At 38.9% G+C, this 15,028-nt stretch overlaps 1 protein-coding gene across 1 annotated transcript in view; it reads left to right on the top strand.

Annotated features, from left to right (window-relative positions):
* Positions 1-12,922: 12,922 nt before the first annotated feature.
* The window catches only part of efnb1 (ephrin-B1), a 31,144-nt gene continuing 29,038 nt past the window's right edge, over positions 12,923-15,028 (top strand). The window contains exon 1 of the mRNA XM_079474780.1: positions 12,923-14,003. Coding sequence (XP_079330906.1) covers positions 13,885-14,003 — 119 coding nt within the window. The 5' untranslated portion in view covers positions 12,923-13,884. The remainder of the gene's footprint in view (positions 14,004-15,028) is intronic.

Raw genomic sequence — 15,028 nt, forward strand, 5'->3', positions numbered from 1 at the left:
ATAAACTACAAATAACTAAACTAACACAACACAGGAACTCACCACACAAACCACAATGAGCCAGCACAAGACAGAAGACACAAGGGCATTAAATAAGGGAGCAAATCAAGAGGGAAACAGGTGTAGGCATTAATCAATAACGAGGTAACAAGAGGATGGGAACAATGACGAGACCGGAGAGAGTATGGAAGGCCATAAGAACAATAATTGTCTCTCTCCACATTTAACATGAGGTTATGTCATGATCCTGCCACTAAACCAAGAGAAACATGACATGATGCAGCAGAATCATGACAGTTTCTGCCTGTAGTGTACTGCATAACTAAGATTAAGATCATTATTTAAAAATGCACACCAATGTGTTTGTGTGTGTTCATGCAACAGATGAAATGCATAATAATGAAATGCTTCCCACATTGATTTACTGCAAATAGATCATCAAAGTTCTACTCTCATCTCTTGCTTTACCCCTCCCTCTCCTCCTCCTCCAGAACAAATTGAATATTGCAGCTGGTTTATCATTCCAGTGATGAGAGTGAGTCTAAACTCACACACTGACCCCAGACCTGCGAAGTGTATATCACTCTGTTTCTCCTCTCCTCTCGAGACGAGAATTATTCTGAGAGATGTTGGGTCTCCTCCTTACTGATATCGCTCCTCCACCCCATCCTCACCCCTAAACACACACACATACACATACAAACGGATCGTTCTCTCATCTGCTGCCAGGTTTATATTATAATCCTACTAGTCAAAGATTTGGAAGAGAGTCATCTCCGTGCGTTCCTCTTTGTGTGTGCATGCGAGTGTGTAGTTACGTGTGACTTGGCAACATTAAATTAACTCCCCGAAGAAAAAAGACTGAGATAAGATCATTAAAGTTTCTTGAGAGAAACGTTTAATGTATTAAATAATGCACATATAAATCATACGAGTAATGCGACTGTTATGATAATAATCTGAAAATAATGTCTCACGACAGACACTGATGTAGATAAATAAAGAGATGAGAGAGCACCGCTTACGAATGACAGCTGAATATGTGCTCGAGAGCTGAGAGGAGCCGGAAAGGAGAACAAACCGTCTCTGTTCAGTGTGGGGGTTATGAAATACCGTCCCATAACACGCGTTCTAATCGCTGTCACTGCTTCCTCGATGTCTCAATAAACCGAAGACAGAGTCAGTCTGTCTCACTGGGATTGAGCTCTCTGTGTTGAATCAGAAGCCTCTCATAAAGCGTGTAACGGCAAGTTAGCGTGCCGCCCCTTCTGAAAAAGGGAACCCGGCGTTTGCAAAAGCTTAAGGAACAAATAGAAGAAGAGAACATTGATAACATAAGGAAAGAAAAGAAAGAATGTTTCTCAGAGAGCACGCTGGGATATCTCAGTGGGGGGGTGGGACCAGAGGACGGGTGGGGGGGTTGTGCCTGTTTAATTGATGGATGCTTTGTCGGGGGTTTGTGCGTGATAATAAAGTCAGTTGTCAGAAAACGTCATGTCGAGGCCTTTTTTTAAGAAGGTGTATTGACAGAATAGTTCAATAAAGTTGTTTGGTTGTCAGAATAAGTATCTTGATGTCATTGTTGGGCTATTTAAAATGACTATTTGTTTGATTGTTAACCTGGAGTTGTTTTTCAAGTATGTGAAGTTTGTTTGGGACATTATAAGGTATGAAGTGTTTACTTAACTCCTTTTGATAGACATCAGAATTTTTTAAAGAAGTAAATAAACATGCGTTATAGATTTGATAAAAAACATGGTTTTGAGAGACAACATGCTTTGTAGAATTTCTGTGAATTAAAATGTGCAAACCAGAACCAATAATACCCCAAAAATGGAGAAAGGATGTTTTTACAACATTCAATCACAACAATCCATTTTAAATCATGGAAATTTCGTATTTTAAATGTGTCAAGAAATGTACATATCATCGCTGTCCTTCTGAAACCGTGTATGTCCAAATTTGCATAATATGTCGTCAAAGTTGAATGAATAAGTAATTAAATATGGTTATACATGATCTCAGAAGGACAGATTAAATTGAGGTTAATTTAAAATGGTTTCTATTTGACCCAACAATGAGTTAAAACAACCCAGCATAGGTTAGTTTCCAACCCAACTGTTGGATAAGTCCTTTTTGACCCAAATAACCCAGCATTATTACATTATACATAGAGTGTAGCAATAGTCTAAAATCATCTCACAAAGTCCTTCATCCTTAGTAACAGCCAACAGTGGCAAAACTCCCTGAGAGTACAGAAGAAACATTTCTCATATGCTACAAAGCCACAAATAGTCCATGTTTATGGACACCTGTCAGAATGCGCTCATTCCAAAGTACCACGTGTGCGTGTTTGTGTGGGAACTCGAGGTGAGGCAAGAAGGTCTGCGGCGTTTAAACTCATATTACGGGTCAGTTTCTTTTCGGGATAATATACATGAAGTTGTGTGTGTGTTACATGAAGGTATGTTGATTTAGTGCGATAAGTGTGTGTGTGTGGCTGATTTAGTGGTCAGGTCATGGACAGGTGAGACCCTACTCTGAGTAAGATGAGTCAGACAGGTGCAGTTTGTATAGAGCTGTTGTCTTTGACACAGCAGGGTATGTGTGTGTGCTTGAAAAAGAGGAATGTGTTTTGATAAAGATAGCTGTAAACAGAGTAAACCTGTCACTTGCCTGTCTACACACACACATCTGGAATATTTGGAGTTAACCACGTAAATGACATTACAAGGAAAACTAAAATTACACATTCGACTAATATATTTTCAGACACTTGAAATTAACTTAATTATTCCCACACGTGCAAACATACACACACACACTCAGCCGGGTCGGAGCAAGAAGCAGATTGAAGTTACGAGATATTTTTGAAGTTCAGCTGCGAGATGACCTCGGTATGTTTTTTCTCAACGTGCATTTGTGTTCTGATATCAAATCAGTTCATAATGATATAATGACATAATGGGATAATGGGGGTCATACGTTTCCACTGAGCGACCAAGTGACAGCTCAGCACAGCGGAGAATCTGAGGAGCCAGAAGCTGCTGCACTCAATTAGTGGTAAACACTCAAGAGTGGGTATGATTAAACCCCATCATATGAGACTACTGTAACTGTATGCTCAAATATATACACACTCAACCACACACAAATGTCCACATCTGAACAAACATACACAAGAGTTTTTTTCCTTGTCTTGTTTCAGGCATGCTGACCTTTTCGATGACCTTCAAGGCTATATTTGGATGTCTGGACATTGTCCTTCCTCTGCGAGACCTTAATAACACCAACCCAAACCGGCCCTTATAGAAACCCACATACTTTACAGACACAATTAAACACCCACACACACTTAAGAAGTCAGAATAATGTCGTCAAGATGTTTTACTTTTCCTCTTTTGGTTTGTTGGTTTTAGTAATATTGTGCATTTTTTCTGTTGTGTGTGGGCTATTCACTCCAGATCTCCATGTATTTGTGACCCTGCCTGTGAAAACACAGCTTAAGTCATTTTTGTGATTCAAACTTTGATGCTCGTTATACTTTAGCCTGGTTTTCATAGACCGTGTGACATTTGAAAAAAAGCATTTTAAAATTAAATAAAAAGCATACTAATAAATACATAAACAAATAACGTAAAACCAAACTTTTGATGACTAAATGAACAAAAGAAAACAATTGTCTTCAATTAAAAGAACACAACAATACCTTCTTATTTTTCTTTGTCAGGCGCACACAGATGAAGTTTTGATCAAGTCATCACTCACTCTATATACACTCTATAACAGCTAATTCCAGATTAGCATTCAAATGTCAGTCAGTGTAATGAGAGAAACAGCTTAGTGCTGCCACATCATTAGGCTTACTATCTCTGTTCGTGTCACTCTGTCTTCTTTCTCATACACACAGTGAGCCAGTCAGAGGTTGAATTCTAATCAACCTAGCATCAAATTGCATACTTTATGGTGATAAACACATACTTGTTACGAGTATGTAAGAATACTAAAGAAGTGGTACCACAGACCAACTTGTTACACTATTAAAAATTCTGGGTTATTTGTTGGGTCAAAAAAGGTCATAAATGGGTTATATTTGACTCAATGTTGGTTTAAAAGATCCCAGCATTTCGGGCTGAAACAACCCACCACAGAATGTTTAAGGGTGTAAATGTCCAGTGAAATGTCAGTTTTAGACTTTTATTTGATTACATTTCAACCACCTATTCCATATTAATTAGCATTTTGGTTAAAAGAGATAATTCCATCATAAATAACGCAACCTCAAGTGGTTCCAAACCTGTATAAATTCCTCTGTTCTGCTGAACACAAAGAAAGATATTTGAAAGAATGTAAGAAACTGAGATTTCTGGGGCACCATTAACTAGCATTAAAATGGTTGTCAAAGGTGCCCCAGAACAGTTCGGTTTCTTAAATTCTTCAAAATATCTCATTTTGTTTTCAACAGACATTACAATAATAATTTCTACTATGGTAGTCAATGGTGCCCCAGAAATCTCCGTTGTTAATATTCTTCCACATATATTTCTCTGTGTTCAACGAAAAACTTGAGGGTGAGTAATTCATGACCGAATATTCGGTTTTGGGTGAACTATCATTTTAAGCATTACAAAAAGTAAAACAAAAATTCTGAATTCTGAAATATTACCCCCACACAAGGATGCATTTGCTAAAAATAACTGCAAATGTTGTGCCATCCAGACACCTTTAAAATACCCTTTCAATGTACTTTGACTAATGGTTAAATTAACGTGTACAGAAATCAGATGAGTTACTGCACACAATAGGAACACATCTGTCCAGACAGAGGACGAAAAAAAGAGAGAGAGAGACTGTGATTAATTAAACAGGCCGTATCAAACTGTAGTTGTCATAGTGATGTTCAGTGAGATATCGAAGGTCATGACCGGTTCCATAACATTCCCTCTCACTCCCTTTTCTCTGGTGTCCTCCTTCTATTTCAGCGATCCACCTTTCCACATCCTCCCTCCTCCCCCCGTCTCTGTCCTTGGTGACTGGTGAGGCATGACACTGTGTGTTTGACCTCAACAGAAGTATATTATGAGTTTAATAATTTAATAACTTCATCCTCCCACATGCGCCGCCCCGCATTCATTATGCTGATTTAATAATTATGTTACAAAATCACAAAGGAAAGGATAATAAACTCCTTGAGGAAGGATGAGAAGAAACACGTGAGCCAGGGAAGGTTTAGACAGCACTATGTTAACCATCGAAGCTACAACAAGAATAAAACTCTACATGTGCGTGTACTTGAAACCCTCCCTTTGTGGAACAAATATCTACTTTACAAATAATACAATAGTCTGAAAATATCACATGAACCTATATAACACTTGTGACTCTTCATTCTGTGCTGAACGCATTATAATGAATCATTCTGATATAAATTTGGCTCGTTCACAGGAAGGAAACCAATCAGATTGCTGCTTTCTTTTAACCTTCCGTTACCATTGATTGGATGGATATAAATACCCACCTTATGACCTCAGCTTCGCCCTCACAGGGTCAAGCACAGAAACCAGCATATCACAAGTGGGAAGATGAAAGCTATAAAGCCGAAATTGACAACAAAGCATTTTAAGCACATCTATGAGAAATGGCATTTTCATACCGCCGCTTTGCTAACTGGCATGGATTAAAGTTGAGTGTTAACAGCAGCGGTTGCCTGAAGCAAGTTTGTTAACCTCTTCCAGCGGTTGCTGGGCACTTAATTCAAAGACTTCAAAGTGATTCTTACTCATTAGATGTTTATGAGCCATTCTTCTGTTAGAGGAACTTTTAAATAATATAGAAATATTCTAGTTTTAAATAACAGATTATAACAGCTCTAAACTTTTTTATCATTAAAGTTGCCAAAATTTCCAGTATAAATAAGAAATCCTACTTTTTAGCATTTTTATTTGGTGACAAACTTAATAACATAAACAATTACATTATACATTTATATTTTTATATATACATTTGACATTTCCAATTCGGTAAGTGATTGACATGTTTAAAAGGTTAAATTTGGAATTAGTCAATTTCTTTAGTGTAAAATATTTGACTGGTACAGTTGTTATAGTCATTTCTTTAAGAACTTCTATATCAAATTTTTGACCAAGGTTCACATGAAAGTAAATCAAAGCATACATCAGACTATTAACATTTATGAAACTTTCAGGAGCGCTTCTTTTTTACTTTATTTTGCCAGTAGTAAAAGTACTCCTGATTTCAATATGTTTGTCACAAATGACAAATATAAGTGTGATCAGTTTTATTACATAAAGTATTAATCCATTACAAACGTACATTTAAATGTAGTCTTTAGCGACATGAAATAGCAAGATTGATAGATACACAGGTGATAAAGAAAGAGAAATGGACAGTACTTAAAAAAGAAAGAGAACAGCCATTTTGTCCTCTTAAAAAGGAGGGAGTGTGTCCTGGGATGGGCAGTAGTAAATAATGTCTGACCAGGCAGACAGCAGTAGATAAAGTGTCTTTATCTGGACAGAGGAATTCTTGTGTTTGAACACACACTAACACACACGATACATGTTCCCACAATGTCACACACACTCCTACCTGTCACTCAGAATGATTGATGTGTACTCTGGCACTCCCAGGCCTTTGATAGGGAGGGGAAGAGGCGGGGCAGTGGGAGGGGGCGGGATCAATCACTGACATCTGTCCCTTCATTTCTGAAGAACAAGAGAAATAGACACAGGCACAAGTTTCTTGTATTTGAATTCACATTTAAAAACCTTATATATGACTTAAAAGTGTTGCAGCGTTTGACCTTGGTTGCAGGGTTCATGTGCATCTCATAGGCAAAATAACAACGACAAAAGAGGAGGAGATAAAGGTGAACAACTTTATCCAACCTTTCTCCAAAAAAATATATGGTCACACAAACACCCGTAAATCCTCAGCTGAGGGGCTGTTAGACTTCATTTACTTACACACTGTGCCACTTAGATACGCTTAACTGCACACACTAATGAATACATACAGGCGTGCGCGCACACACACACACACACACACTATGAACACAGTGGGGTTAATGAACGACAGGGTCCTTTGCTTGCTTGGCACCTTTAAGCTTGTGAACATAATTGGCTTGTATTGTATTTCAGTCTTGTTAGAGCCGAAATCTCAGACACAATACCATTTAAAGCACTCCAAAAAATCTTGGCAGGTCTATTAAATAGAAATGCATTATCCAAATTTTAAAGTTCACTGTTTAGATATTCAGTGCTGCCAATGTCTGCGTGGTCAAAAAGTCTGGACATTCCTAAATATGCCATTAACTATTTTTGTATTTAAATGTTTAAATTCTCAATATTATTACGGACATTAAAAATATTGTTTTGCTGAAAGGGCATATTTTTAACATCACCAAATCTTTTGATGAGCAATGTTTTCAAAACATGACTGTATATGTGAGGGTACATGTTGAGTGAGTGATGTTAACGTTTTTATGGATATGGGAGATTTGGCCACTGTCATCTCGCATCGCTCGAATGTGCACGCACGCACACACTCACGCAACACACTCACAAAAACCATTTGAAGAGTTCACGGCCGGTATGGTGAGGTCAGAAATGAATGACAGGTGCTAAAGAAACAGGACAGTCGTTGGAGCTCAAGTTACAGAAGACTCACACATGTACTCATGTGCACACACACTCACAGACATACTCATTAAAACATTCACACAAACACGAAAATACACACCGAAATATATTATTTTACACAGTGAAAGCCCTCTAGTGTGAACTTAAACCGTTGCGCAGCACACGCATAAAACATCACAGTTGTGGAAAGAGAGGATGATGTCATTCAGATGGCTCTTTCCGTATCTCTCAAACACAAACACCCATTCCTAACATCAGATTCTTTCATGATAATATCTTATCTATCACAGATTAGAGCTGCAGGCAAAACCACAGACACATGCAGAACAGTGCGAGAGAAAAATGGGAGACAATTGGGACTGATGATCGGACATCTCGCTGCCAGTGTATTGGGATGTTATCAAACAGACACAGTTACGTCAGTTCAACCCTAATGTCTGTGAGCAGCAACCAAAATTACACAAATACACATAGAGATTGGTTTGAAAAGGATTTACTTGATTGGCTGTTGGAGAGAGATGAACGGAGAAAGGAAGACATACTGTATATTAAATTACAAAGGAATTCTGGATAATTGTGTGTTGATAGCAGTTTCCCGTTCTGTATAGCGTGTGTGCGCTCTTATATGCACTCATTTGTTTATTCATGCTCAGAGCAGTCAGTCTGCGCTTCAGAGAGCTTTTAGAAGGCAGAACTAATAGATTTATAATGATCAATGAAGAGCATTTCATCATGTACTCTCATTAAGCATGAAACACACATTCATCTATTCTGTTATTTCTCTACTGGAAAGAAGATATCTACAGAGACAGCCTAAGAAAACAATAAAACACATTTACACATTCCAATCAGACCAACTAAATGATAACATACATTTAAAAAGTAACAACATATCTGTTTTAATCAGACACTGAATTCTGGATAAATATTTACTACATTGTAACATTTATTTTGAAAATGTTAGTTGCATGAAACTTTTTTTGCTGCGCACTAGATGTTGTTGACAAGTCACACTTGAATGGAACATTTATATACAAAATGGTTAGCATAACAACTGTTGGTAAAAAGATTGGACATTTTCACTGTTACTTCTGTTAAACTTTCAACTATTTCACTAAAAATGACAACTCTCGTGTTTTTCCAAACACGTATGACGTTCTTCTGCGAAACATATTTGGCATTTGTGTAGACGCATGGCCATTGTAAAGACACAAAAATCACTTTAAGAAATAAAAAATACAAATTCTATCAACATACTCTAGTTGTTCTGGTTCTTGGCTAACATAGACTACTATAGTAAAAAATTACAATGGTATTCAAAAGTGCACCAACTGTTTGCTTTCCTACATTCCTCAAAATTTCTTCTTTTGTGTTCGACAGAACAAAGACATTTATATAGAAAATGTTCCTACAATGGTAGTCTATGGTGGCCAAGAACTGTTCTTGCTCACCGTCTTCCAAATATCTTTCCCTGTGTTCATCAGAACAAAGAAATTTATACCGATTTGGAACAACTCCATGGTGAGTAAATGATGACAGAATTTTCAATTTTGGGTGAACAGTTCCTTTAATTTCTTGATGTATATTTTTACTACATAAAGTTTGGAATGACATATGGGTGAAACAAATTAATTAAATTTTGGGGTTTATTTATTTTATTTTGAAGTATCCCTTTTAATCATTTATTTTATTTATGTTAATTATCTCTCTAAGTGAATATATATATTTTTTTGACTACGGAAATTATTTTTATTATCGCGTAAATATAATCCTCAACCTTATTCACCAATATCTGTTGTTGTTTTCACTAACAGCATTTACAAGGAAACCATAAATAGAGCAAATTATGCTATAACTCGGGGAAAAATGACCGGAGGGCTTGCATGTGAGTTTAGCCATGACCCAATTCCACAAAAATCTTCCTGTTGAGATGTAAAGCAACTCCTAGGCCAACTCTGCATCTGAACTGAATTCAGAACTGTGGTTAAAGAACAACCTGCACAGAGGTTAAAGGTTATTGATCGGTGATTGATCGTAATCCTGTCACGTTAAATGGACTATGTAAGTGCAGCGTTGAGTCCATTAGAAATACATTATTCAAGAGTGAGGAAAGACGATCAAACCTAAGACACGGACACCCGCTCAATGACATGAAATCAATATTGGATCCATTTGCCGAACATAATGGGTTGCTTTAACAATCATTAAGGGCACTTAACACCACTTTTATGTATTATTCGATACAAGCACATGTGTAGATATGTTTGACTATATTAATGAGAACAATTTTATAGACTTCGATAAACTTAATTACACCTGTTGATATTATTGGATTAAAAAAGATTTGGTCAAACAATGGACACACCATTTAGATTAGTCCACACACCACTCATAAAGTTCCCTTACTCCTAGTTTTCCTCCCTCACAAGTGCAGCCAATCAACTTGTGGACACACACACACACACACACACACACACATTCTCTCTCCCCAACCTGGTGTATAGGAACAAAGGCAGTAATATGTGTGTGTAAGCACCACTGTCAGGGTGGAAATGAAGATCGGTCACAGTCGCCACCACAATTTCACGCCAAGTTTACTGGTTCAGACATGCACGCACACACTCACACACACGCACTGATTCACACATACTGAGACACTGAAGTTTTCCAAGCCCACTGCTCACCGTGACAACCAGATCGTCTGCTTATGGCCACATTCCCAGATGCACATGCTCTTAGAAGACTGGCACACTGTGTGCTGGTACATACTTGTGTGTAGGTGTCTCCGTTTTTGCTTGTGCAATATTAACAAGTGCTTTTTCAACTCTGTCTGTATGTGGGAGTGTAGGAATGTGATGCTTTCGCTGTGTGCAAATGTTTTTTTGTGATTGCTGTGTTCTGCTGAGTGTGTGTTGAGCTGGGTTTATCGGGGGGCTTTCTGGGTGGGGCACCATTGGATTGTCATTCATGAATCCCTACTGACTGAGTGTGGGAGAGAGAGAAGTGTGTGTGCTGGGGTGGGGGGTGGTGTGTGTGTGTGAAATCGGTCTATTATCTGGCTGAATATTCCATCAACACCCTCCTGAGTTCCTCCATTTCATCCATTCCTCAACCCCATCACATACACACACACACTTGTGACAAACTAGTGAAAGTATTGAAAAGCACTGTTTAATGAATCTACTGTATTTTGGACCAAACCCAAATAATGCCCTCTCTCATGCACAAAAGGTAGGAAGGAATAGAAAGAGGGTGGAGTTTTGTCAAACCGTCCTCACAACCCAAACTACGTCCGATCCTTATTAACACCTGCCTTCTTTTTGTCTGGAAAGAAATGCTTATGCTTAAAAAATGCATACATGGCATACTAATGTATGTGCGAATATACACTCACTGTATGTTTGTACTACACACATTGTGCTCTCTATGCTGGGAATCTTTTATATTTAGTTTGAAAATGGAAAAGTAAACATTATGAAAGTACAAAAAAGTAAACATTATAGCCAGTATGCTTTTTTTCTAGGAAATTAAATGACCATAATAGTCTTGAATGGAAGTGAAAGGTCTTAGTAAAGCGTTTTTCATGAGAAAGTTTTTTGGCTTCGAAAAACATCTGTGTTTACCTAACATGTGATGTCAGATCGAACACGTAATCTAAATGATTTTGAAATATTACAATGAAAGATAAACAAATCAAACACATGTTAAAGTATGCAACAAATGCAAGTTCAAAGTGTGGACATATTAGTGAAGACAAATGCACTACAGTAATTACAACTTGTCGATGTGTACGTGTGTTTGTGTGTGTGGTTTTTCTTTTTCTGAACTTTTTTTGCAACATCTTTATCATTTCTGCCAAATGCAACTGAAATTCAAAAAAACACCATTCAAAACAGGGGCTAAAACTGCCAGAAATTCTCAGGTTGGCATGGAGAGCTATACATTGCAAGTACTGGTGTAATAAGGAATGTTCAGGTATTTGTGCTTGAGCGAAAGGAAATGCACAAATAACACAAAGCTGGAGACAAGTAAGGAGTCAAAACACACAAAAGCAGCATGTCTCCAAAGCTCCAATAACTTTTACATTCAGACACCAGCAAACTAAAACATGTCCCAGAACACACACTGCACTTTCTTCCAGTGCTGATGAGTTCTTTAAACAGATCGCACGGCTCCACATATATCATTTCGAAATGTGTGCTCTGCCTTTCAGACCTGATTTAATGTGGGCATTGAATAAACTGACATTTCACACACAAGAGCTCAAAAAGAAAAAAGCTAAAGCACACTTATGTTATCTAAACACACGCCGGAGAACAAACCATCCTGAAGACATATGGCCCTCTCAAGAACCACACACACTGGTGGTATTGTAGAATGACACAGCACCATATGTCACTCAGAATATCTTACTGAAGAAGAAGTACCCACAAATTAATTCACAACTTTGCAGATTGGATTGCCAAAACATATGTGCAATTTAAATGATAAAGAATGAATCCCAACTATACTGACCAATTCAATTCTGAATGTGTTTTTATAATTATGTTGTTATTTATGATATATAATTTGTATAAGTATGTAGCAAAGTGGGCATTGTTTTTTAAACGAATCATACTATATTATAAAGTCAAACTTATTTAAAAAAGCTAAAATGAAATGAGTTTGAGATGGAGGCGGCGTGGGCTGATTTTGACAACCGATAGGGGGCGGTATTGACTACGGAAAGGATTAGCGTTATCGTTGTTTGACCATCAAATATCATTAGTGTCACTCTCTTGGATGTCTTTGGGATAATGATGTTAAATCTGTTATTAAACACACTGCGAAGACTCGATTTATTTTTTTAGCTGTGATTGTGATGCCTTACGAATTCCAACACATTTTAAAACGGACGAGAGTTTTGAAATTAAATTTTCGGATATTAACATTTTGGCGGATATAATGAGCCAAACTAGAGTAATCAAAAATACAGCACAAACTAAAGACATAAAAGACTAAACATGAATTAACGGTGAAACTTCATATACAATAAAAAATAACTTACAGCATAGTGTATGTGCGAATGGCTGGTAACAGTTTGCATTTAAAGCACGGTTTGCATGTTCTTAACCATCTTATCTGTAAAAATCGCTATACATCTGTGTAAATAAACGTGTTTGCAAGCTCAACTTCTCCGAAACCCGCCGTGCATCTGTGCACAGAGGGACACCATGTTGAGACGTCACCTTATATACACAATGTGATTGGTCCTTTTCCCAGTTGGGCGGGGTTTTCCAGCTCGGTGGGAGTGGAGGTGATGGATCGCGAGCCACTGCGCGTTGTACGGTGTACGGGACTGACTGTGGGCGCACCGGATCCACGGTCAAGCGCCGAACAACTTCAAACACCACCAGACACTGGAAGACGCTCCATTAACTCTCTGAAAAAGCACCGAGCCGCTGGAGTTTCCCCATCTGTTTATATTGCCGGGATGGAATCGCTCGCTCCTTTTGGCATCGCTACCAGGAGCGGACAGTAGCCGATATCCCGTCTATCAAAGGGAAGCATGAATTGAAACGCCTTGGCAAAATCTCCAACAATCAAAGAAGCTGCATAGCGAGAGGTTTTCTTTTCACGCGTTGTTTCAGCGAACGTTCAAATGGAACCGGACAGGTATTTTGTCAGTCCTGTGACTGAAAGTTGAGCGTTGTCCTCGGACACTTTGAACATGGATATAGGTCGATAGATTTCAGACAAAAAGTGTTACTAACTTGGGATTTACGATCATCTCTAAGAACGAGGATCAAAAGCGTGAGGAGTCTAATTTTATATCTGACACATGATCAGGACCGGATTTGTGCACCAAGCCGAACCCCAACGCGGGACTGACGGTCCTAAGCAGGGAAAGACCCTTTTACCTGGCTGTACGTCTCTCGCAATCTATCGGGCGTGATTTGACCTTTTTAAGGTCGGCATTAGAAACTTAACAAATAGACGAAAACGAGGTGATTTCGGTAACGCAGAGACACGCTGGCCCCGAAGCCGTCGTGCTACATCGTGCGACACCTTTCTCGAGGCAACACTAGTAACAATTTGGATCTGGAAGTTTACATGGAGACCCTCCGCCAGGACGCCTGACCTACACGCCACTCTGTTGAATGTGGTTCGGGAATCCGGAGTACAGTCGATCGAAAGGATCTTATCTTCTTGCGGGGCTGTGTCTCTCCGTGCACCGTGTAAGATGGCTGGAAGTGACGGCTCGTGGAAATATTATCTCTGGATTGTGACAGTCATGTGCAGATACGCGTTACCCGCAGCCAAATCATTGGAGTCGGTCGTGTGGAATTCACAACATTCTAAGTAAGTGCTCGTGTGCGTTACATTTTGTAATATATATATATTATATATACGCATATACGTTTTCAAGTTCATCACGTTTACTCATTGAGATCTCGATCCCTGGTAAGATGACATGAACCTCGCGTTCGTGTTGGGGTTCATCTCGAGCTCGAAATGACTCTCGGGGATACAAGCTATCACACACCACCATCAACTCTCTAAATCTCTAGATAGCAGTATTTGCTAGTACAGCGTATTTTTTTAATGTTGATACGAAAAACATAATTTAAGAACAGTTTGGATAAATAGTTTGTCTCAGTGGCCTTATCAAGGGCCTTGACCCTTCCCAACACACTTAAAAAATAGCCCGAGATCAGCTTGATTAGTTTGTGGGTTACGCAAGCATCTCGCGCGTGCTGATCTTTTCTGCTTCTCCCAGGAGATGCGAACTGACTGTCCGCCACCGGCCTGCCCAAATCCCGGCGGCCCGGCGTCTATTTGCCCCTGTCATATTGATCAAATCAGAGTCGCGTCGTAGCGCGTCAGTGGGGAGAGAGAGTTAATAGGTTTTTAAGCAGGGGTTTCCTAGACGGTCATAAAATCTCCCTGATTGCTGCTCATAAAACGTTCAAGGGAACGTCCAACATGTTTACTTAACCTGAATAATGGCTCGAGACGCCACCGAAGCTTGACTCCGCAGAATAATGCGGAAAAGTCGAGTTTTGCATGCAGAAGTAGTAATAACGCTTTTTACTTTTGATAATATATACCCCGGTTATAAAGTTGCGATTCAATTAGCGCGTCAGTTGACAAACATGATGGTTTTACACTGTTATGGGCTCTTTGTGCATTGCGTAGAGCAGAGGCAGTGAATCAAAACCTAGTGAGCTCCCTACCTGGACAGGATTTGGTAAACCAGAGGGCATATCGAGCATCGTATGCGGTGGAGCAAAAACGCTGTCTAGGTAGGCATCTGAATAAGGCATCAGACACAGCCACCGAGTTATGCGCGTAAACGGGGACAGGAATAGTGCACATGTGTTTTT

This window comes from Barbatula barbatula (genome assembly GCF_947034865.1).
Source record: "Barbatula barbatula genome assembly, chromosome: 2".
Classification (NCBI taxonomy): domain Eukaryota; kingdom Metazoa; phylum Chordata; class Actinopteri; order Cypriniformes; family Nemacheilidae; genus Barbatula; species Barbatula barbatula.